General features: G+C 39.8%; 1 protein-coding gene across 1 annotated transcript in view; it reads right to left on the reverse strand.

Annotated features, from left to right (window-relative positions):
• Window positions 1-20533, reverse strand: part of LOC127442559 (adhesion G protein-coupled receptor L3-like) — a 332967-nt gene that overhangs the window by 117586 nt on the left and 194848 nt on the right. Inside the window, exons 5-6 of the mRNA XM_051700690.1 lie at window positions 7446-7460; window positions 1053-1061 (exon numbers count right to left, since the gene is read on the reverse strand). Coding sequence (XP_051556650.1) covers window positions 1053-1061; window positions 7446-7460 — 24 coding nt within the window. The remainder of the gene's footprint in view (window positions 1-1052; window positions 1062-7445; window positions 7461-20533) is intronic.

Raw genomic sequence — 20533 nt, forward strand, 5'->3', positions numbered from 1 at the left:
TTTTTACTTTTACACATTTTTGACAGATACATTCTGAAGCACCGACATTCAGATATTTTAAATTATATTTTAAATCAGTTAGCAAGAAAACTACTAGAGCTAACACTTAGGTAGCTAACACATTTTAGCAAGTTGGTAAATTTTGTCTGAAATACTATTTTCTTACTTTAAAATATATATATATATATATGACATATTTTGAAGCATAGACATTCAAATATTCTAAACAGCTAGCAAGCAAACTATCAGCAAGTTAACTATCAGCAAAATATGCTCACATATACAGCAGAGGCAACTTTGGAAATGAGACACCCATAATGTCTTTGGAGTCAAAATCAGAGTACTCAGACTTCAGACCAGGTTGTGCTGGAGATGACTGTCATAGTGAAAAGTACTGTGTAGCTGTTTGGTGTTTTAATGAGAAACAGATGAGGTTTAGAACATTCCATTGGAGAAAGCTTTCTGCACTATTAGATGTTTTGAATGTGTTTGTGATAAAGGCTCAGAATGAGTCGGTTCAATTATTTTAAAGAATACTGAATTTTATCTTTTAATTTTAAAACATTAAAAGTGAACAAACAAACATGAATTAAACATTAAAACCGTTGTGAACGATCTAATTCTTAATTCTTGAAGATAAAGATATAAACAGGATACCTTTTCTTGGAAGAAATCCAGTAGGGGTCATTTTGACCCTCTTAATGCATTTGTGTAGGTTTTTGGGTCATGCATTCTAGGGTTAAATCGTAGTCTGTGCGGTTTGATAATCGCACTACATCATATAGTGATTTCGATTTTATTTCAATTAACTGTTCAGCCCTAATGTTTAGTAGCTATCCTTAAAATGCTACCTATGAAATTGGTGAATGAAAAAAACATTCTGCCATTTTTTAATGTCATTTTCATCAAGATGTCATGGAAGTGACATTTGTTGATTCAGAAAAATTACAAAACTGCAAGATATCTCCTGTCATGTACAGTGTGTACATCATATCCACTGTTGAGCATTGTTGGCAGACAAATTAAATAAACGTCCTGGTTACTTTCATAACCTCCGTTCCCTGATGGAGGGAACGAGATGTTGTGTCAATGTAGTGACACTAGGGGTCGCCCTTGGGAGCCCCAAACACCTGCCAGAACTTGGGAGCCAGAACCTCTGATCTTTGAAAAAAGGCCAATGGGAATTAGCGAGTGGAATTTGCATGCCACTCCCCCGGACATACAGCTATAAAAGGAGCTGGCTCGCAACCACTCCTTCAGGTTTTGTGCTGAGGAGCCGAGACAAGGTCCCGGCCATTTCAGTGGGTAGTTCAGTGTTGTGGCAAGAGGGACACAACGTCTCCTACGAGCATCGAATGGTCCCATGTACTTCAAGGATAAGATGTCTGCCCAAAAAATGGGGACAGGCTAGCCTAGCCGTGGCCTCTTCTCCTCTTTTTTCTCCCCAAAAAGAGTGGAAATCGTTTACCGACTGGGGGCCATAAGTGTCCGCGTCGGGGGGGTGTCACTCCCAAGGGGAAGACACCGTGGAGACCACACCCCACCCGGGGGGGGTATTTGTGTGGAAATACGTCACATGGTCTTACCGAGTTTTGTCAGAAGTATGTCATGTGGAGAAGTCCCGTGGTAGGTCCTACCTGAGGGGGAGGAGCTCTACAGACATGGTGACCAGGGGCAGAGGAACCACTGCCCAAAGAAGATGCAGTTTACCAACAGGGAAACAATTTTGCGGAAGATACATCACACGGGGTTACCTACGGGGAACCAGCGCATGCGTTCTCTGCTCTTCACCAATCCAAGAGGGGGGGAGAAGCCGCTGTAATGCGCCATAAATCCAACAGCTTTTTGAGGTGAATGGATCGGCAGAGTAATTCAGCTCGCTGAACACAACCGTTCGGCTCCGAAGAGAAAATCTGAATGAGTGGTTGCGAGCCAGCTCCTTTTATACCTGTATGTCCAGGGGAGTGGCATGCAAATTCCACTCGCCAATTCCCATTGGCCTTTTTTCAAAGATCAGGGGTGTTTGGGGCTACCAAGGGTGACCCCTAGTGTCACTACATCGACACAACCGTCGAGTGAGTGACAGATAGGGAACTAGTGAGAGTGTGAAAACTGTTTTAAGAGAGTTCTTTTTTTTGCTTATCCAAAGAAACAAAAGTGCTCGTAGCTGAAGAAACGCTCAGTTAGTTTTTTGCCTGATACTATCAAAGAAACACATTGCCCTCTGCGACTGCGGCCACAGACACCATTAGGAAGTCAAAGCATCTCTCAAACTGAGAAAATGATATGGCTCTGAGTGCTTAATCAGGTATTATAAAGGTTAATGAAGCAGGTCATTGTGTCAGTCCCATTATAATGCTGTTAAAATGCATCTGAAAGCTAGCTAAACAAGTACACCACATTAGTACACATAGACATAGAGATAAAGACATAAAAGCACACACCTCCCTGATTAGCCATCTACAACGCTACAGTAATATACTGTGAACGGCTGTAAAAGCAGAATATCTAAAGCGGAAAACATGCTAGAATGCATCTTAAACCTGAATGTAAAAACAAAAGCTCCAGACACCTGCTGCTATCGGTTTACCACAAATATAAAGTCTTTATGGAGCCGCTAAGAGTTTGAATGGAGGAGGACTGTTAAATGATGCTTTCGAAGGAATACTTCAACCAAGAAAGACAATTCTGATACCATCATTGTCTTTCCAAACCCACATGATGGAAGATGTCAGAAGTGAAGCAGAATGTTTGCATAGCTCTTTTCCATACAAAGAAAGTGGCTGAAAGTGGGGGGTTGAAGTGAGGAAGAGCAGGACTCACACCATCAGCTGCAGTGGTGAATTGCTCTGTGTTTTAATGCCCGTCTCTGCTGCTGTGAGACTATCAGTGTGACTTGCTATATAACAGCTGAGTCTCCTCAACATGTCTATCACACCGCAGTCTTCGGCGTGATTGAATCCCTGCCTGTTTACATCCGCACTAGTGTTTTCAAATAGTGAGTAGTCACCCAAAAATGGGCTGCAGGTCTGTCTTGATTGGGTCGCAGATCTTTTTTTTTTTAACTCTCTCTTTTGTTTTCTAATTTTAATTTGGTTCAGTGTTAGTTTTACATTTCATCCCTTCCTAATAATGCAGCAACCAAAAATTGCTCCATCTCCATTATATATAAAAATGCAATAAGCAAACTGTGGTTTGTTGTTTTACATGTCAACCAGGTAGCTGTTCTTATCGAATTGGCTGGTTCTATTTGAAGGAATAGGCTGATAGTTCTTTTCCAAATGTTCTTTTTTACTATTCTTTTAGAGAATATATTTTCACTGCTAGATTTAATCTTTGTAATAGATTGGTTGACGATAATAACCTTGTAGTGGACAGGAAAAAAAAAATTAAAAGCAGAAATGATGTGCCCTTTTACACGTTTCGCTGCAGTTTCCCAGTGAAATATCCAGTGGGGGGCGCCAAAAGCGAGTGAAATGGTGTCGTAATCAGACGAGGTTTTTAAGGTGACTATTAAATGGAGCTTTTAATGAGTAAAACGTACCTCCTTAACCTAAAACTATAAACTAAACTTAACCAATAGTGATCTAAAAGCAAATGAGAGGTGAACAGACATCCTTACCCTTAACCAGGGATGCCAACTCTCACGCATTTGGCGTGTGACACGCGCTCTCACGCTCTCATGCTACCCAAGTAAATCTCACTCCAAATGACAAGACAACATCATTCAACATAAAGTATAATAGCTACAAATCTGCTTGTATGATATTTTTGTCTGTCGGCATGGTGATTGGAATTTCAGGTTGGCGCAGAAACTTTTGTTACATTAATTTCACATTCAGCCTCGTATAAGCGCTACCTGAAACATGTATCTTGTTTCATGTGAGTGCCACACGGAGTAGCGCATCGCACACCCCAGTGTGCAGGATAGCGCACATCTGTTGAGCAAGTCATCTTTGCTGAATATGGCAGAGCAGATGCGATCAATTTGAAATCTACAGAGAATAAGTAAGGGATAATGTACAGTCAGCCGGTTGTTATCGCACAATAAACCCTGACAGGGTGATCAGGACCCTGACGTGAAGCGGACACAGCTACTAACCAAATAAATAAATAAATACATGGACATAAAATATTGATTTGCGTTAAAATTATGTAATTTGAGAAGAAAGAAATCGCTGAACAGCTGGAATCAACCTCCGGTTTGCGTCAGAGTTCTATTGGTGTTTACTTTGTAAAAATGACCGTCTGACTCCTCAATATCCAGCCTATTACAAGACTACTTGCCAAATAAATAAATAAATGCCCATGAAACATTGATTTGAGTTGAAATTCTTTTATTAACTTACTGTTAGAGATCGCACGGTGATCTGAGAAGCAGAAGAGACGGCTTTGAGAACCCGGTCTAATACGTTTAAATCCCCCGATGTTCGGTTGTTACAGAGTAATATCTGACCACTGGATTGCATCATTGACCAATCAGAATCGAGTATTCCAGAGAGCTGTGTATTAATCTACTTTAAAGCGTTATGGAGGAAGTCAAACCTCTCAAACGGAGTGTGCCCAAAAATCATTGTGGGGTTTTATTTCATACGCTTTTGGCGCCCCCCACTGAACATTTCACTGGGAAACTGCAGCAAAACGTGTAATAAAGCATGTAATTTTGTTTAGCAAAAATGTCACCATGGTCACGTAATGTTCATGAGATTAAATGGCTTTTCTTCTATCAAAAGCATTTTGGCACTGTTTTGGGTTGCCACTTGATGGAAAATCTGGGTCCTGTAGCAAAACCACTTGAGATCCACTGAACTTGACCAAACGCAAACCCGCAAAACCACCCCAAGATATGAAAATCTGGAAACCACTATTAACACCGAGTAGGATACTTACTAATGACGCCAGAGAGAAGTGTGAGTGTGTGTGTGTGTGTGTGTGTTTTAGATTTTCTTTTGCTCTTATGTAACCCTGAAGGTTAGAAGCCCTATCATCATAATGATGTCATTTAAAACACTGACAGCTCATTGGCTGGGCTATTGATTGGGCTTCACTGGGTGTTTTAAATGGGAATTAGATTATGAATATCATTACTGTTAAAGTGCTAAAGGGGTGTTTGCGAGCACTTAGCCGATACACTGATGTTATAAGATCTAATTACCTGGCAGATGAAAAAGGATACGTAATATGTTTAGACCTCAATAGATAAAGTGAACGTACGTGCAGAGCATATTTGAGTGCAGATGCAATTTTAGTAATTAATTTCAGGGCATCAGAATAACAATTCTAGGGTTTCTTTTTAAATTCAGGATTACACCAATATGTATTAATAAGAGTATATGTATTAACCATTTTGGCGAATCTTATTTTTTTTGGACAGGTCGTTGAAACCATTTTCAATTGTTTCACAAACTGAATCCACCGATTAATTTAAGTGATCACTTTTCCAATGACCTTTTCACATTTTTGCATTACTTCATTTTTTTTAATTTATTTTTTTTTATTGTTTTTTTGTAACAGCTTTGAGCATAGCTAACAATTGTTCTTTTATTTTTTTTTTTTTTAAAGAGAAACTTGACCCTGGTTGAACTATTTGAAACTATGAGAAGCTTGTAGGATGGTTATTTACAGTTTCTAAGTAAACTGTAAAAAAAAAAAAAAAAAAAGAGAGATTCTGTTAGATTACTGTATATACCAGCAGCTGTGGTTGTCAGAAATGTACTGTAAAAAACATTGAACATGTTTCATGCTTTACAGGATGTAATTTGACACCTGTATATTTTATGGTTCACTACTGTTTATAATATTTTACAATATAAACTTGATAAACTAACCTTCTTGAACTATGCAAGTCTGCTTTTCACTTTAAAATACTGTATATTGTTAAACATCAAAGTAATTACAAAAGGCCACATGATGACTTAAAGTTCACCAAGAGTGGCCCTTCCGGGAGCAATAATTATTTAATAATAACAATTAATTAATAATACTTAATAATGAATACACATGTAGAGACAGTGCACTATGTCACTCACACAAACACAAAACACTATCAGGGTAACACGTGACACTATCATAATGCAATAAACATGAACTAAATTACATAAAATATAACACAGAACACCCTAATGTACATAACTGATATTAAAAAGAAGAAACTTAACTTTTCCCATAAAATATAATGAAATGTGATGGGTCATGCAGGGACTTCTGGGAATGCCCACTCATTGTTTTTCACCGTAATTTTAACAATAGTTTACAGTAAAAGTAAATGTATTCTCATGGTAAATAAAATATACATTTAACCGCTAATTATACGGTAAAATAATAATTTTTACATCTAAAAAACAAAATTTTTACATTGTCTTTTTTTTCTGTATATGTACATATTAACCAATTATTTATTTATTTTTACTGTAGCATTTTTACATTCTTTTTATGTTAAAATTACGGATTTTTAGGGGGGCCTGGGTAGCTCAGTGGTAAAAGATGCTGGCTACCACCCCTGGAGTTCGCTAGTTCGCTAGTTCGAATCCCAGGGTGTGCTGAGTGACTCCAGCCAGGTCTCCTAAGCAACCAAATTGGCCCGGTTGCTAGGGAGGGTAGAGTCACATGGGGTAACCTCCTCGTGGTCGCAATAATGTGGTTCGTTCTCGGTGGGGCACGTGGTGAGTTGAGCGCGGATGCCGCGGTGGATGGCGCTATGTCTCCGTGGCAACGCACTCAACAAGCCATGTGATAAGATGCGTGGGTTGATGGTCTCAGATGCGGAGGCAACTGGGATTCATCCTCCACCACCCGGATTGAGGCGAGTCACTATGCCACCACGAGGACTTAAAAGCACATTGGGAATTGGGCATTCCAAATTGGGAGAAAAAGGAGAAAAATCAATAAAATTATAGCTTCCGCAACACTGCTACCTATCAAGCATACTGCATGTCAATATTGTGCTAGTATCTCTGCAGGTCTGACCAGCACCAGGAGAAGAGCATGAAAACACACATGGATCTGGAATGAGAGTGAACATCTACAAGAACACATAAGCCCACCACAACACGATCAGCACCACACAAGGCTCCACTCACACTCTTTCAGCCACATGTGCCACATGTTCTTCAATTAAATATAATATCTGTGCAAACAGGTAACAGAGGTCCAAAAGTGTGAGAGCACTGGTACTTTTGTTTGTGTTAATGCTGTAGAACATTATACGTGATCGTGTTTATTAGTTTTTAAAAATCTAAAAGTCTAATATTTTGTTCACTTCCAGGTTGAAATGATATATATATATATATATATATATACCAGAATTTGAATGTGTTCTCAGACTTTTGGTCCCCACTGTACATGAATACATGTCTTATGGTTACACATGGTGAAGGCACAACATAGGGTTCTGCAAGGGAGCCGACAGAAAGACTCTATACATGGTGAAAGAAAAACATCTTTACCTTTCTGTTCCACCTCTATTTTAGGCATGGAGGAGAAAAACAGAGACAAACAGAGAAAACAAGAGCAAAGAATTAATGACTCAACAAATGGCAGAGGTTTTCTTCCACAGAGCAACCTGAGTTTGACATTTTATAAAATAATATGTTCTTTCGCTGAAAATAAAGAAACATTATCTGTGTATCAACAAACCCTCCAGTAGAATCCTGTTAAAAAACACAACATGGACGGATGGATGGATGGATGGAAACAGTGAATGCATGGATGGATGGATGGATAGATGGATGGATGGATGGAAACAGTGAATGGATGGATGGATGGAAACAGTGAATGCATGGATGGATGGATGGATAGATGGATGGAAACAGTGAATGGATGGATGGATGGAAACAGTGAATGCATGGATGGATGGATGGATAGATGGATGGATGGATGGAAACAGTGAATGCATGGATGGATGAAACAGTGAATGCATGGATGGATGGATAGATGGATGGATGGATGGATGGATGGATGTAAACAGTGAATACATGGATGGATGGACACAGTGGATGGATGGATGGATGATTAGATGGATGGATGGATGGATGGACACAGTGAATGCATGGATGATGGATGGATGGATGGATGTAAACAGTAAATGGATGGATGGACACAGTGGATGGATGGATGGATGGAAACAGTGAATGCATGGATGGATGGACACAGTGGATGGATGGATGGATGGATGGAAACAGTGAATGCATGGATGGATGGTCACAGTGGATGGATGGATGGATGGATGGAAACAGTGAATGCATGGATGGATGGATGGATGGATGTAAACAGTGAATGAATGGATGGATGGATGTATACTTAAATATAATATCACATACTTTTCATTTGTAAATGTATATCTATGTGTATTTACTTAATAATCAATGAGAGGCCATGTGTTAATGATTTTACCACAGTTAAGGGGGTTTAAGGTTAAAAACACCCCCTAAACATGTTAAAAACAGTTTAACACACAGGCTTTTTATAAAATGGCAGCAACAACAATACAAAAAATGCCAATGTTCAAAAAACACTTAATATGCTTCATTAGTTTAGCTGGGTTCAACAGTGTACAGTTTCCAAGCAACTTAAAAACCTTGCCACATTCTAATATAGAATATGCGGTCACAGATTTCACAACTGCTTCAGATGAGGTCATTAAATTAGAGTCTGAACTCTACATTTAATAAATAAAAATGTATTATTTGTACATTACTTTTATTAATATACACAACTGCCTATTAACAAGGGTTGCACATTTTCAGACGTATCCTTGTAATACTGGGCAACTGGAATGTATCCCAAGTCTGCTAATGGGGTGATGTGGGCAGAGCTTGAGGTAAGGTGTTAGAAGACCCCTAAAATGTGCTTAAAGGTCACCACAGCGACCACCAACCTGACGCCACAGATAGCAGACTCTGCTGCCATGGATACCATCTGGGTTTCATTGTCCAAAGGAAATCAGGTAATCCTGAGACAAGGTCACTCCTATATACCCCATAATGCTGATTGAGGCTGATTGCTGCAGTGTATCAAGAGGGTTTGTGTGCGCGTGTGTGCGTTAAGGGGAAATGAAGTGCTTGAGGACTGTAATTTCCTCCAAACTGCAGGATCAACGATTAACACTTGACACCAGCTCTTTGCAAAATCAAACATGCATTAATTGGCTGTATCACTCTACTCTCTCCTCTCCACCAATAGCTGGTGTGTGGTGAGCGTACTGGCGTGCTATGGCTGCCGTCGCATCATCCAGATGGATGCTGCACACTGGTGGTGGTTGAGGAGAGTCCCCTTGTTCACTGTGTAAAGCGCTTTCAGTGTAGTGTCAGAAAAGCGCTATATAAATGTAACGTTCATTCATTCATTCATTAACACACAACAGACAACAGAAATGTACTGAATCAGATTCACACTTAAAAAAGTCTGAATGCCATTACAAAATATCAAACCATTTATTTTAAAGACAGATAGCAAACTTTTCAAGCAAAACACTTCACGAGTGGAAATGATAAAACAACTGATAACACTAGGGGAACTGACTTCATACATCCACTAAAAATCACCTTTACACCAGTTGCTTAAATGTCATTGCAAAAATGGCTCAGAAAAGTGAAGCTAGCTCTGAGAAAAGCTCTAGCGTTATTTGTGATCTCACAAAATATCAACGGCAGGAGGTCGAATGTTTTGTCTTCTAAAATTGTTGTATGAAGTTCTGAACTGCCCTTCCCAGTGGCCGAACCTGGAACTACAGGCACTGCACAACCACAAGAACATACTTCTTTGCATGGATCCACAATTTTGTATATGGGGTCAGAACTAACACTCAATTCCCTTTTTTATCATCTTGCATTTGTTTGCAGATGGTGCTTGCTTTGACGTCTTTTTTCAGCATTAAAATGTTTTTGTCAGCCTCCCAGTGACATCTGAAGCAAATGTAATAATATTCTTCTCACGTTCTGCAATTTGTAAATGCAAAATATGCTTTACATATGAAACGCACATCTGAACAGGGTGATTGATGCCTGGTTTTGTGCAAGTGTTGTGCGAACCACCACAGAAGCACTAGCTTCCTACTGTATATCTCAGGATCATGCACATGCCTATGCGTCATCCAGGCTTCCCTCGATATGCTAGCTCCAGAGACAGGATTGCACAGAGTGGATCACTTGTGCGAGTCAATCATATTTCCCTCGATATCACAGTGCAAACCACAAAACTTGCATGACCCATTCGAATTCCGCAAATATTTTTTTTTTTTTTATAAGCACTATGGAACCATTCAAACATTTCAAACGGCTAGACAGCACCGATATTCAAACATTACTGATGAGGGAAATTGGAGACAACACTGTGCCATGCACCAACATAAATTACAAATGTACAATTACAAATATGTAACACATTAATCTATAATAGATTTTTTTATTATAATTATGGTAGTTGTAGTTGTATGTTCAGGCTGTTATTTTTCATAACAAACATTACAGTATATTTTTTAGAAAGACTACTTGAACTAACCACGATAATCAGTTGTGGATCTTAGCATAAGCAGTATAGGTCTAGTATATAGTCTAGGATTGCAACGTTCCCGTCAAGCCCCACCGCGACCCTGAATCAGTTTTGGGCAGCAACTAAGTAACTACTAAATTTACTACATTATACATTAGCAAGATAGTCATTCAACTATTTTCACAATAATGCAGCTTTTAAAGTAATGACAACTTTCTCCAATTAGTAATTATGTAACTTGACAAAATACTACATTGTTTTTTTTTTTTTTTGTCATACTGAAATACGCATGCTCAAATGGCTCAAACATCAAAATGGCTAAATATATGTTTAATTATATGCAGAAAACGATCAATAAAATAATTAAATCAAATTTAAATGCACTACGTCACACAATATTTCAATGTGCTATGTATGTTTTATACTTATTAAAGTATTGGGCCATTAGCTTAGCAACATGCTAACGTCAAAAACATTTGAAATATTTTGAAAGGTGAATCTTACGTTGGAGTGCAGAGTTGCTGCCTGTGTGGAGCATTCCAAATCAGTCAATTTAAAGGTTTGTGAAACCCTAGAAAGTACCTGCCTATGTAGGAAGAAGACAGATCACTATATATCCCCTGCCCACATGTCTCGTAATATAAACCCTGACACTACTGAGCTTTTTGAAACCTCATTCAAAAAAGCTTCAATTACTTCCATTCTTGAAAGTGCAGAGGCTCTGCTCAATCTGTTTAACTCTTCTTGTTTCAATATTTTAAACTCTGTCGCTCCTTTAAAGGTTAAGCACGATGAACCCAAATCGGAGCCTTGGTAAAATGATGTTACTCGTGGTCTTAGACAGGCTTGCAGGAGAGCTGAGCGTAAATGGAAAAAAAGATAAGCTCCAGCTGACTTTGTCAAATTTCCAGAAGAAAGTTAAAAAAGTGAAGTTAAAGTATTTTTCAGACATAATTGCTAAAAATTGTCATAGGCCCAGAGTTATATTTAACACTATAAATGCTGTTATTAATCCTACTGATACTGCCAGTCTCAGTGTGTCTCAAGATACCTGAGAAAACTTTCTTAGCTTTTTTTTTTGTTAATAGGATTAATAATATTAGATCACTTATCTCCAGCTTAGGATCCCTCTGTTCCTTTTATATGTCCCGCTGCTTTTAACCAGTTTGATCCTGTTACTACTTCTTTTCTGGCTGACATGGTAGATGATTCGAATCCTTCAAACTGTCCAAATGACATTATTCCATATAGGTTTCTCAAACAAGTTATTGATACTATTGGGCCTAGTATCCTGACTATAATTAATAGCTGTCTTCTAACTGGGTTTGTGCCGGCATATTTTAAACATGCTGTGGTACAGCCTGCTCTTAAAAAATCCAATATGGACCCAACAGTTTACATGAACTTTAGACCGATTTTCGAACTGCCTTTCCTTTCTAAGGTTCTTGAGAAAATTGTTCTCAGTCAACTGCAGAGTTTTTATGGATACAAATGCTGTTTTTGAAGTCTTCCAGTCTTGGTTTCGAGTGCACCACAGTACAGAGTCGGCACTTTTAAAAGTTCTTAATGACATTTTTTTATCTGTTGATTCTGGAGACTCTGTGATTCCTGTGTTATTGGACCTCAGTGCAGCATTTGATACCATAGATCATGATATCCTTCTCTCCTGCCTCGAGCAGTCAGTAGGTATCCAAGGAACTGCTCTCAAATGGTTTAAATCGTACTTGTCCAGTAGAAGTTTTTCAGTTAACTTTGGTCAAGTCTCATCCTCTTCTGCCCCCCTCACTTTTGGGGTTCCCCAAGGGTCCATCCTTGGTCCCACTTTGTTTTCACTGTATATGCTGCCCTTAAGGTCCATTTTTAATAAACATGGCATCTCTTTTCATTGTTATGCAGATGACATGCAAATGTATCTGCCCCTGAGAAAAAATATTAAGAGTGCTGTAGAATTCTTACTGGCCTGCTTGGATAATATTGAAGCATGGATGTCTATGAACTTTCTAAATCTAAATGAAAGTAAAATGGAGATTGTTTGTTTTGGGGGCTCGGACATCCTCGATTCCTCAAACCTGGGCCCTTTCTCCCCTTTTTGTAAACCAGTTGTTAAGAACCTAGGTGTACTGTTTGATAGCACTCTTAAATTTGACAAACAGATTAACTCAGTTGTCAAATCTAGCTTTTTTCACTGGACAAAGTTAAGCCTTTTCTTACTTTATTGATTTTGAGAAAGTGATTCACGCCTTTGTTTCCTCATGACTGAACTACTGTAATTCTCTTTACGTAGGAGTCAATCAGTCATCATTGTCTCGTCTGCAAATGGATCAGAATGCTGCTGCTAGGCTCCTGATGGGTACACGCAAGCGAGATCATATCTCCCCCATCTTGGTCTCTCTCCATTGGCTGCAGGTGTGCTGCAGAATCGATTTTAAGCTCTTATTATTTATTTTTAAATCGCTGAATGGTTTAGCCCCATCATACCTTTCTAATCTACTGCAGCTACATAATCCCACAAGGTCTCTTAGGTCCTCTGAACAGAGAACTTTGATTGTTCCCAGGTCCAGGTTAAAGCAAAAGGGCGACAGGGCTTTTGCAGTAGCTGACCCAAAATTTCTGGAACAGCTTACCCTTGTACAAAAGAAATGCCCTTACTTTATACATTGTTAAATCACAGCTGAAAACTCATCTTTTTTTCTGTGGCATTTGGTCCAACAGAGTTGAGTTAATTATTAGTATTTTACATGTTTTATTGTTGTATGTTCATTGGTATATCCTTATACAGTGTTTTATTCTTGATTATTGTACAGCACATTGGTCAACAGCCTGTTGTTTTTAATCGTGCTTTATAAATAAATTGACATTGACATATATCTTAGAAAATACAGCCCTCAAATGGAAAGAGAAGGGGGGAGAAAGAGAGATGTCACGAAACATATTCTGAGGCCGCTTAATCTTACTTTCACACTTCAACAACAACACACAGAAAGACTAGTCAGGTGTATGAAATCCCCTTACACACACTGAGCTCACTGGCAGAACATGTTAAACAGCAGGTGTGAGGTAGAGGCATTGCTCTGTGAATAATTTCTCTGAATCAAAACCAAAACTCTTGTAAAGACCTGCTAATAACTAAAGCTCACTAGACTAACAAGGTTAACAACACTAACATCCTACAGCAGTGAGAGTTGTCATAGTCTTGTATAGCCAAGAACCAACAATTTAGAAAGGAAGAGACAGACCGAAATGTAAAGCGACCAATCACAGTGCGGTTATTTGTTACCCAACTACGAATTTTTGGATCCCAGAACGTTCTCGGAATGTTTTTCAGAACAGAGCTTCTTTTTTAATTAGCTGTGTTTTTATTTTTTTATGGAAATAGAAAGTTTGTTTTATGTTGTGAATAATAATTCGGCTAACATTCCTTTTACCAATAAATTCTGTAAACCTTTCTGCAACCAAATTGCAATATTACTTCAATAATCAGTCTACAAGCCATGTCTTGTTTTGGTCTATTATACGTTCCTTGATAAGTCCTTATCAGGTTGTCACACAAAACCTCTCTGCAATGTTCTGGGAAGGTTCATTTATGGATATTCAAAAACAGAACATTCCTAGAATAATAGAAGTTGGTTTCCAAAAAAAAAAAAAAAATGTGAACCATAAACTAACGTTAGGGGAACATTGTATTTGCTGGGTATGTGTTGTTAAAAGGCAGGTTTATCTGAAATTAAGATCATATCACAGTAATGGAATGCTGTGAAAAAAACAAAACAATGATTATATTGGGTGTCTTTAAATACTAATGACATTAAAACACATTTAACACGATATTAATTGTGTAACTGCATGTTGTTCTGCAAACTTCTCAAGATTTACATTTGCTGCTACTGAGGTTGAGGTGTAGGTAGGTTTAGGAGTAGGGTTAGGGGTAAGGGTTGGGTTAGGAGTAAGGTTAACTACAGATGTAATTAAATGCAGGTATTTAGATGAAAGTACTATGTAACAATACGTAAGTACATAATAAGTACATTTAATTAATTGCTATGTATAAAAAAGTTCATAGTAGTTTAAAACACCTAATATAAAGTGTGTCCCAATTCTGTTAACTCTCTATTATTCCAAGGCTCCTTTGAATACTTGATTATATTTAGTCGGCACTGCACTGAGTTGTTAGCTAATTTGGGCATTATTTGTGCTTCCTACTCATGCAGGTATGTATCGTAAAATAAATTCCTAATCCTATGACAAGACTCCTTCACTTTATGTGGGGGTCCTGATCAATCTGCTGGGGTTTATTTTGTGATAATGACAGGCTGGCTGTAAATCATCCCTAAGTACCTCAAACCAAACTCAGAATCTTTCAAAGATTTTATACCACTAACCTGGAAAGCTTTGGTAAATCCAGTAATAAGTTCTTCCAAAAAAGCACTCAATCAGTTAGCTCGGTACCTTGTATAAACAACTTGGTTTCTAACCAGATTACTCCCCAAAAAGTGCAATTACTCCCAAAAGTTGGATGAAGCAAGCTAATCATATTACATGACTATGGACAGTCCGTGTGTGTGCCAACTGAGACTGAGATTTGACCTGATGTAACACAGATAACCCTGCTACTGTTCGATCGATCCGTACTAAAGCTCCTAAAGAAGCCAGCATGAAGTTACATATAAGTGCTGACTCCAAACTCTTGCTCTGGCTACATTTACTCTTCAGGGTAAAAACTCAGACAAGACGATGAAACATGTGGCTCATTAGGGCCTGGCTGACTTAATTACTGACCTAAACAACTTCCCAAATTAATAAATCCACAAGGCTATAATTTTCGTCTTTGCATATCCATAATCTTCAACTGATATTTTCAGCATCATTTGGATCGAAAATCTTAGAGTCGAGCCAAGCCTTTTAGGTTGAAGGTTTCGATTTTTGCCATGCTTGTGGGCATAATCTTTTCTCTGCCCCAAAATCAGTGTTCAGTGCTGTCCATATTGGGGAGGAAGTGGGAGATAAGGGGGGCTGGATGAAAATGTAAAAAAAAACAAAAACCTGGCACTCACTTGGCTCAGCTTTTAATCCGATTCCAGTCTTGCCTGATCCCTAAAATCACCTGTGTTGTCACGGTCCTGTCACTCTGTTAGTCTGGGTTTTTGTGTGACAGGACCGTGACATCATCATCCCATGTCTGTCTTGTGTTTTGTTGTCTGTCTTTGTGTGAACGCACGGTTTCGGTTTTGATTTCCCTGCCGTGCACTCTTCGGTCTGTCTTGTATCATGTCCGGAGCATGGTGTCTGGATCCTGACTTCCCTGTCTGGTTCGGTTTCGGTCTGTGTCAGGATCCGCACACTCATGCTCCATGTTCTGTCTGCCTTTGTGTGAGTGCACGGCTTCGGTTTTGATTTCCCTGCCGTGCGCTCTTCGGTCGGTCTTGTGTTTCATGTCCGGAGCATGGTGTCTGGATCTTGACTTCCCTGTCTGGTTCGGTTTCAGTCTGTGTCGCGATCCAGACACTCATGCTCCATGTTCTGACATGAATGCATTGCGCTTATGTCATCTTGGCGGCATGCACTCGCATCAGTAGCTTATGTCTGGCTCTCACGAACTTGGGTGCGCCTTGCGTTGCGCAGCACGCCCATGTCGCGAGCCGTCTACACGTTGTGCTGAGGTTCAGTCACTTCAGTCTGAGGTGTCTGGTTTGTGTGTGGCCGAACTCTCGCACAGGTGTCCTGTCTCATTTTTTCGACTGTTGCGTACATCGTGTGGCGTTTGCCCCGCGATGTATGCTCAGGCTTTGTCTAGTAAGGGAATGCGTGGCATTGCTTTGTTTGGCGTTGCTACACATTATCTCGTCTTGTCTGTCGGTTGCATGAACGTATATTGCCTTATTGTCTTGGCGATGTGCGCTCATGCCATTCTGGTGTTTGTTGTCTTGTGAGAGCATGTGGCCTTGTTTTGTTTCTGTTTTGCCTCATGTCTTGCATCATACCCCGCCTCCTTGTTTGATTATTAGTTCATCTGCCTCACCTGTCTCCTTGTTAACCTGTTTGATTTATCTCCCTATTTTAGTCTCCTCATGTGTGCTGGTCAGTGCCAGTTCGTCTTGTTTGTTGGTCGTGTTCTAGTCTGGTTTCCCTGTTCCTGTTTGATCCAGTTGGTCCTGGTTCCCTATTACGTCTGCCCCAGCCTGGATTATACTTATCCCCTATGGGGTAGTTTATGTCCTCTATTTTTTTCCCCCTTGTGGGAGTTTTGGTTTGTTTTTTTATTTATTTTTTTATAAATCCCTTCACTTGCCTCTGTGTTTGGGTCCTACCACTGATTCCCTGACAGAACCTTGACATGCGTATCATGAACACCTGATGGCTTGCAGATATTGCCAAGATCAATTTGCATCAGGGTAATTAGCAAACATTGATTTCCTGTAATCTGTGCAGCTGTATCGTGGACTGATTTAAAATACTTATTTTTACTATGCATACTACTTATTCCCAGAAGTTGTATACAGCCAGCCAATTGGATTACAGCTCGCCAGATCAAGTAGGTGATTTCCATCCTACATTTATATTTACATGCACTCTCTTGGGCTCATTAAAGGCCAATCGTGCCACTGCATTCTGGATCAATTGCAGTGGTTTGACTGTACATGCATGAAGTCCTGTCAAAAGAGCATTGCAGTAGTCCAGCCTAGATATAACAAGAGTTTGTGTGCAATATGCATCAAATGGTCAGCGAATGGACTGTGGGCAGTCCAAAAGCTGCGTCTGAATTCACCTACTGCAAAAACATACTTCTCAATGGTTAATCAAGTACATACTTTGTACATACTTGATTAAGTATGTATTTAATCAAGATTGTATGTATGTATGAACTCTGTAGGTATGCAGTTGAGCAGTATGAATACAATCCCATACATACAGTACTTAAGCCGGGAACGTGGCCTTGTCATAAGCCGAATATATGGCAACACCCTTGAAAAATAATTTACTCTGGTTTTGTAAACAAGTACAATTTATCCACAAGGGACATGTATAATGTATATTGGTATATATATATATATATACACAGTGCATCCGGAAAGTATTCACAGTGCTTCACTTTTTCCACATTTTGTTATGTTACAGCCTTATTCCAAAATGGATTAAATTCATTATTTTCCTCAACATTCTACAAACAATACCCCATAATGACAATGTGAAAGAAGTTTGTTTGAGATCTTTGCAAATGTATTAAAAAGAAAAGAAAAAAAAAATCGCACGTACATAAGTATTCACAGCCTTTGCTCAATACTTTGTTGAAGCACCTTTGGCACCAATTACAGCCTCAAGTCTTTTTGAGTATAATGCTACAAGCTTGGCACACCTATTTTTGGGCAGTTTCTCTCATTCTTCTTTGCAGGACCTCTCAAGCTCCATCAGGTTGGATGGGGAGCGTTGGTGCACATCCATTTTCAGATCTCTCCAGAGATGTTCAATCGGGTTGAAGTCTGGGCTCTGGCTGGGCCACTCAAGGACATTCACTGAGTTGTCACGTAGCCACCCCTTTGTTATCTTGGCTGTGTGCTTAGGGTCGTTGTCCTGTTGGAAGATGAACCTTCGCCCCAGTCTGAGGTCCAGAGCGCTCTGGAGCAGGTTTTCATCAAGGATGTCTCTGTACATTGCTGCATTCATCTTTCCCTCGATCCTGACTAGTCTCCCAGTTCCTGCCGCTGAAAAACATCCCAACAGCATGATGCTGCCACCACCATGCTTCACTGTATGGATGGTTTTGGCCAGGTGATGAGCGGTGCCTGGTTTCCTCCAGACATGACGCTTGCCATTCAGGCCAAAGAGTTCAATCTTTTTTCTCATGGTCTGAGAATCCTTCAGGTGCCTTTTGGCAAACTCCAGGCGGGCTGTCATGTGCCTTTTACTGAGGAGTGTCTTCCGTCTGGCCACTCTACCATACAGGCCTGATTGGTGGAGTGCTGCAGAGATGGTTTTTCTTCTGGAAGATTCTCCTCTCTCCACAGAGAAACGCTGGAGCTCTGTCAGAGTGACCATCGGGTTCTTGGTCACCTCCCTGACTAAGGCCCTTCTCCCCCGATCACTCAGTTTGGCCGAGTGGCCAGCTCTAGGAAGAGTCCTGGTGGTTCCAAACTTCTTCCATTTATGGATGATGGAGGCCACTGTGCTCATTGGGACCTTCAATGCTGCAGACATTTTTCTGTACTTTTCCCCAGATCTGTGCCTCGATACAATCCTGTTTCGGAGGTCTACAGACAATTCCTTGGACTTCATGGCTTGGTTTGTGCTCTGACATGCACTGTTAACTGTGGGACCTTATATAGACAGGTGTGTGCCTTTCCAAATCATGTCCAATCAACTGAATTTACCACAGGTGGACTCCAATCAAGTTGTAGAAACATCTCAAGGATGATCAGTGGAAACAGGATGCACCTGAGCTCAATTTTGAGTGTCATGGCAAAGGCTGTGAATACTTATGTACATGATTTTTTTTTTTTTTTCATTTTTTATTTTTAATAAATTTGCAAAGATTTCAAACAAACTTCTTTCACGTTGTCATTATGGGGTATTGTTTGTAGAATTTTGAGGAAAATAATGAATTTAATCCATTTTGGAATAAGGCTGTAACATAAAATGTGGAAAATGTGAAGCGCTGTGAATACTTTCCGGATGCACTGTGTATATATATATAGAGAGAGAGAGAGAGAGAGCTGCCTGACTCACAGTTCTTCATCTTTTTTTTGTAATTCGGCAGACAAGATGATGAAACAAATGGCTCATTAGGGCCTGGCTGACTTATTTTCTAACCTAAACAACTACCCAATTGAAAAAATCTGGCTGTGATTCTCATCGTTAATATCTATAATCTGATATTTTCTATATCCTCTGTAGACACTTGGATAGAAAGGCTTCTAGACAGGCCAAGCTGTTAGGAACAAATGTTTCGATTATTTCCATGATCTGCTTGTGGGCACAATCTGTCTTCCGTCCCAGCGCCGGACTTCATCGCTGTCCACATTGATTATATCCTGTGATTCAGGGGCGAAGTCCCAACAGACACGTATTTTGAGACACTGGTCTCTATAACTCTTCTCAGAACCTCTTGGCACAGCTTGTTGGGTCTGGGGAATTAAGCGAACATGTCCAAAAACACAGCAATCTCTTGGCTCTTGTTTTAATTGGTTTCTCATCCAACCCAATCCTTGAAATCACCCGCATATGATAAACACCTGATCTTGCCAAGACCAATTTGCTGGTGTACGAGCATCAGGGTAATTAACAATCCCTCCCTGACCGTGCAGCTGCTTGCAAGTGAAGGGTCTTGGGACACTGATACCTGTGACCAACCCATTGGTTCCCAGACTCGGATGCCGCACTCTGATTGGATGTAGATAATGTCCTTGGTGGTGTGACAATGAGACGGTATTGCGAAAACAGCAGGTCCTCCTGGTAACATGGTCACAGGTAAATGACCATGCACCTGTGAGCACAGGCGTTATTAGTTAAAAGGCAATGATGGTGAATCTGGATAGGCAACAGAACATTACATGCAAACGGCATGCAGAGATACCAGATTATGCATGATTACAAGAGAGACACAGGTGCAAAACAACCTGCCAAAACAATCAGCTCTCATTTTGTTGCCCCTCATAAACCGTGCAATTCCATGAAGCGATGCTCTCACGGCGGACATGCTTGTATAACACGGGGCCACATCTGAAAACACAAAAGCACAATGTGTGCTGGGCCAGTCATTCTTCGCTCTCACTGAAACTGCATTATTTAAAACAAGATTTAAGGCTAAATTAATTAAAGGCTAATTAAATATATGTGCTACATCTGGGGCCTGTACTGCGAAACTAGTTGAACAAACTCAGGGTTACAGGATTGGTTTTAAGTTAACAAAACCAAACCAATCCAGCCTATTTTTAATAGTACCAGAATGCTTGATATAAACTCACTGCCACAATGCCAGGCTGTGGCTATACACTGGCTAAGGTGTTCTGGGTGGTTGCTAGGACACTGCTAGGTACTAGGTTATTTTTGATAA

The sequence above is a fragment of the Myxocyprinus asiaticus genome, chromosome 1, assembly GCF_019703515.2.
Source record: "Myxocyprinus asiaticus isolate MX2 ecotype Aquarium Trade chromosome 1, UBuf_Myxa_2, whole genome shotgun sequence".
In the NCBI taxonomy this organism is placed as follows: Eukaryota; Metazoa; Chordata; class Actinopteri; order Cypriniformes; family Catostomidae; genus Myxocyprinus; species Myxocyprinus asiaticus.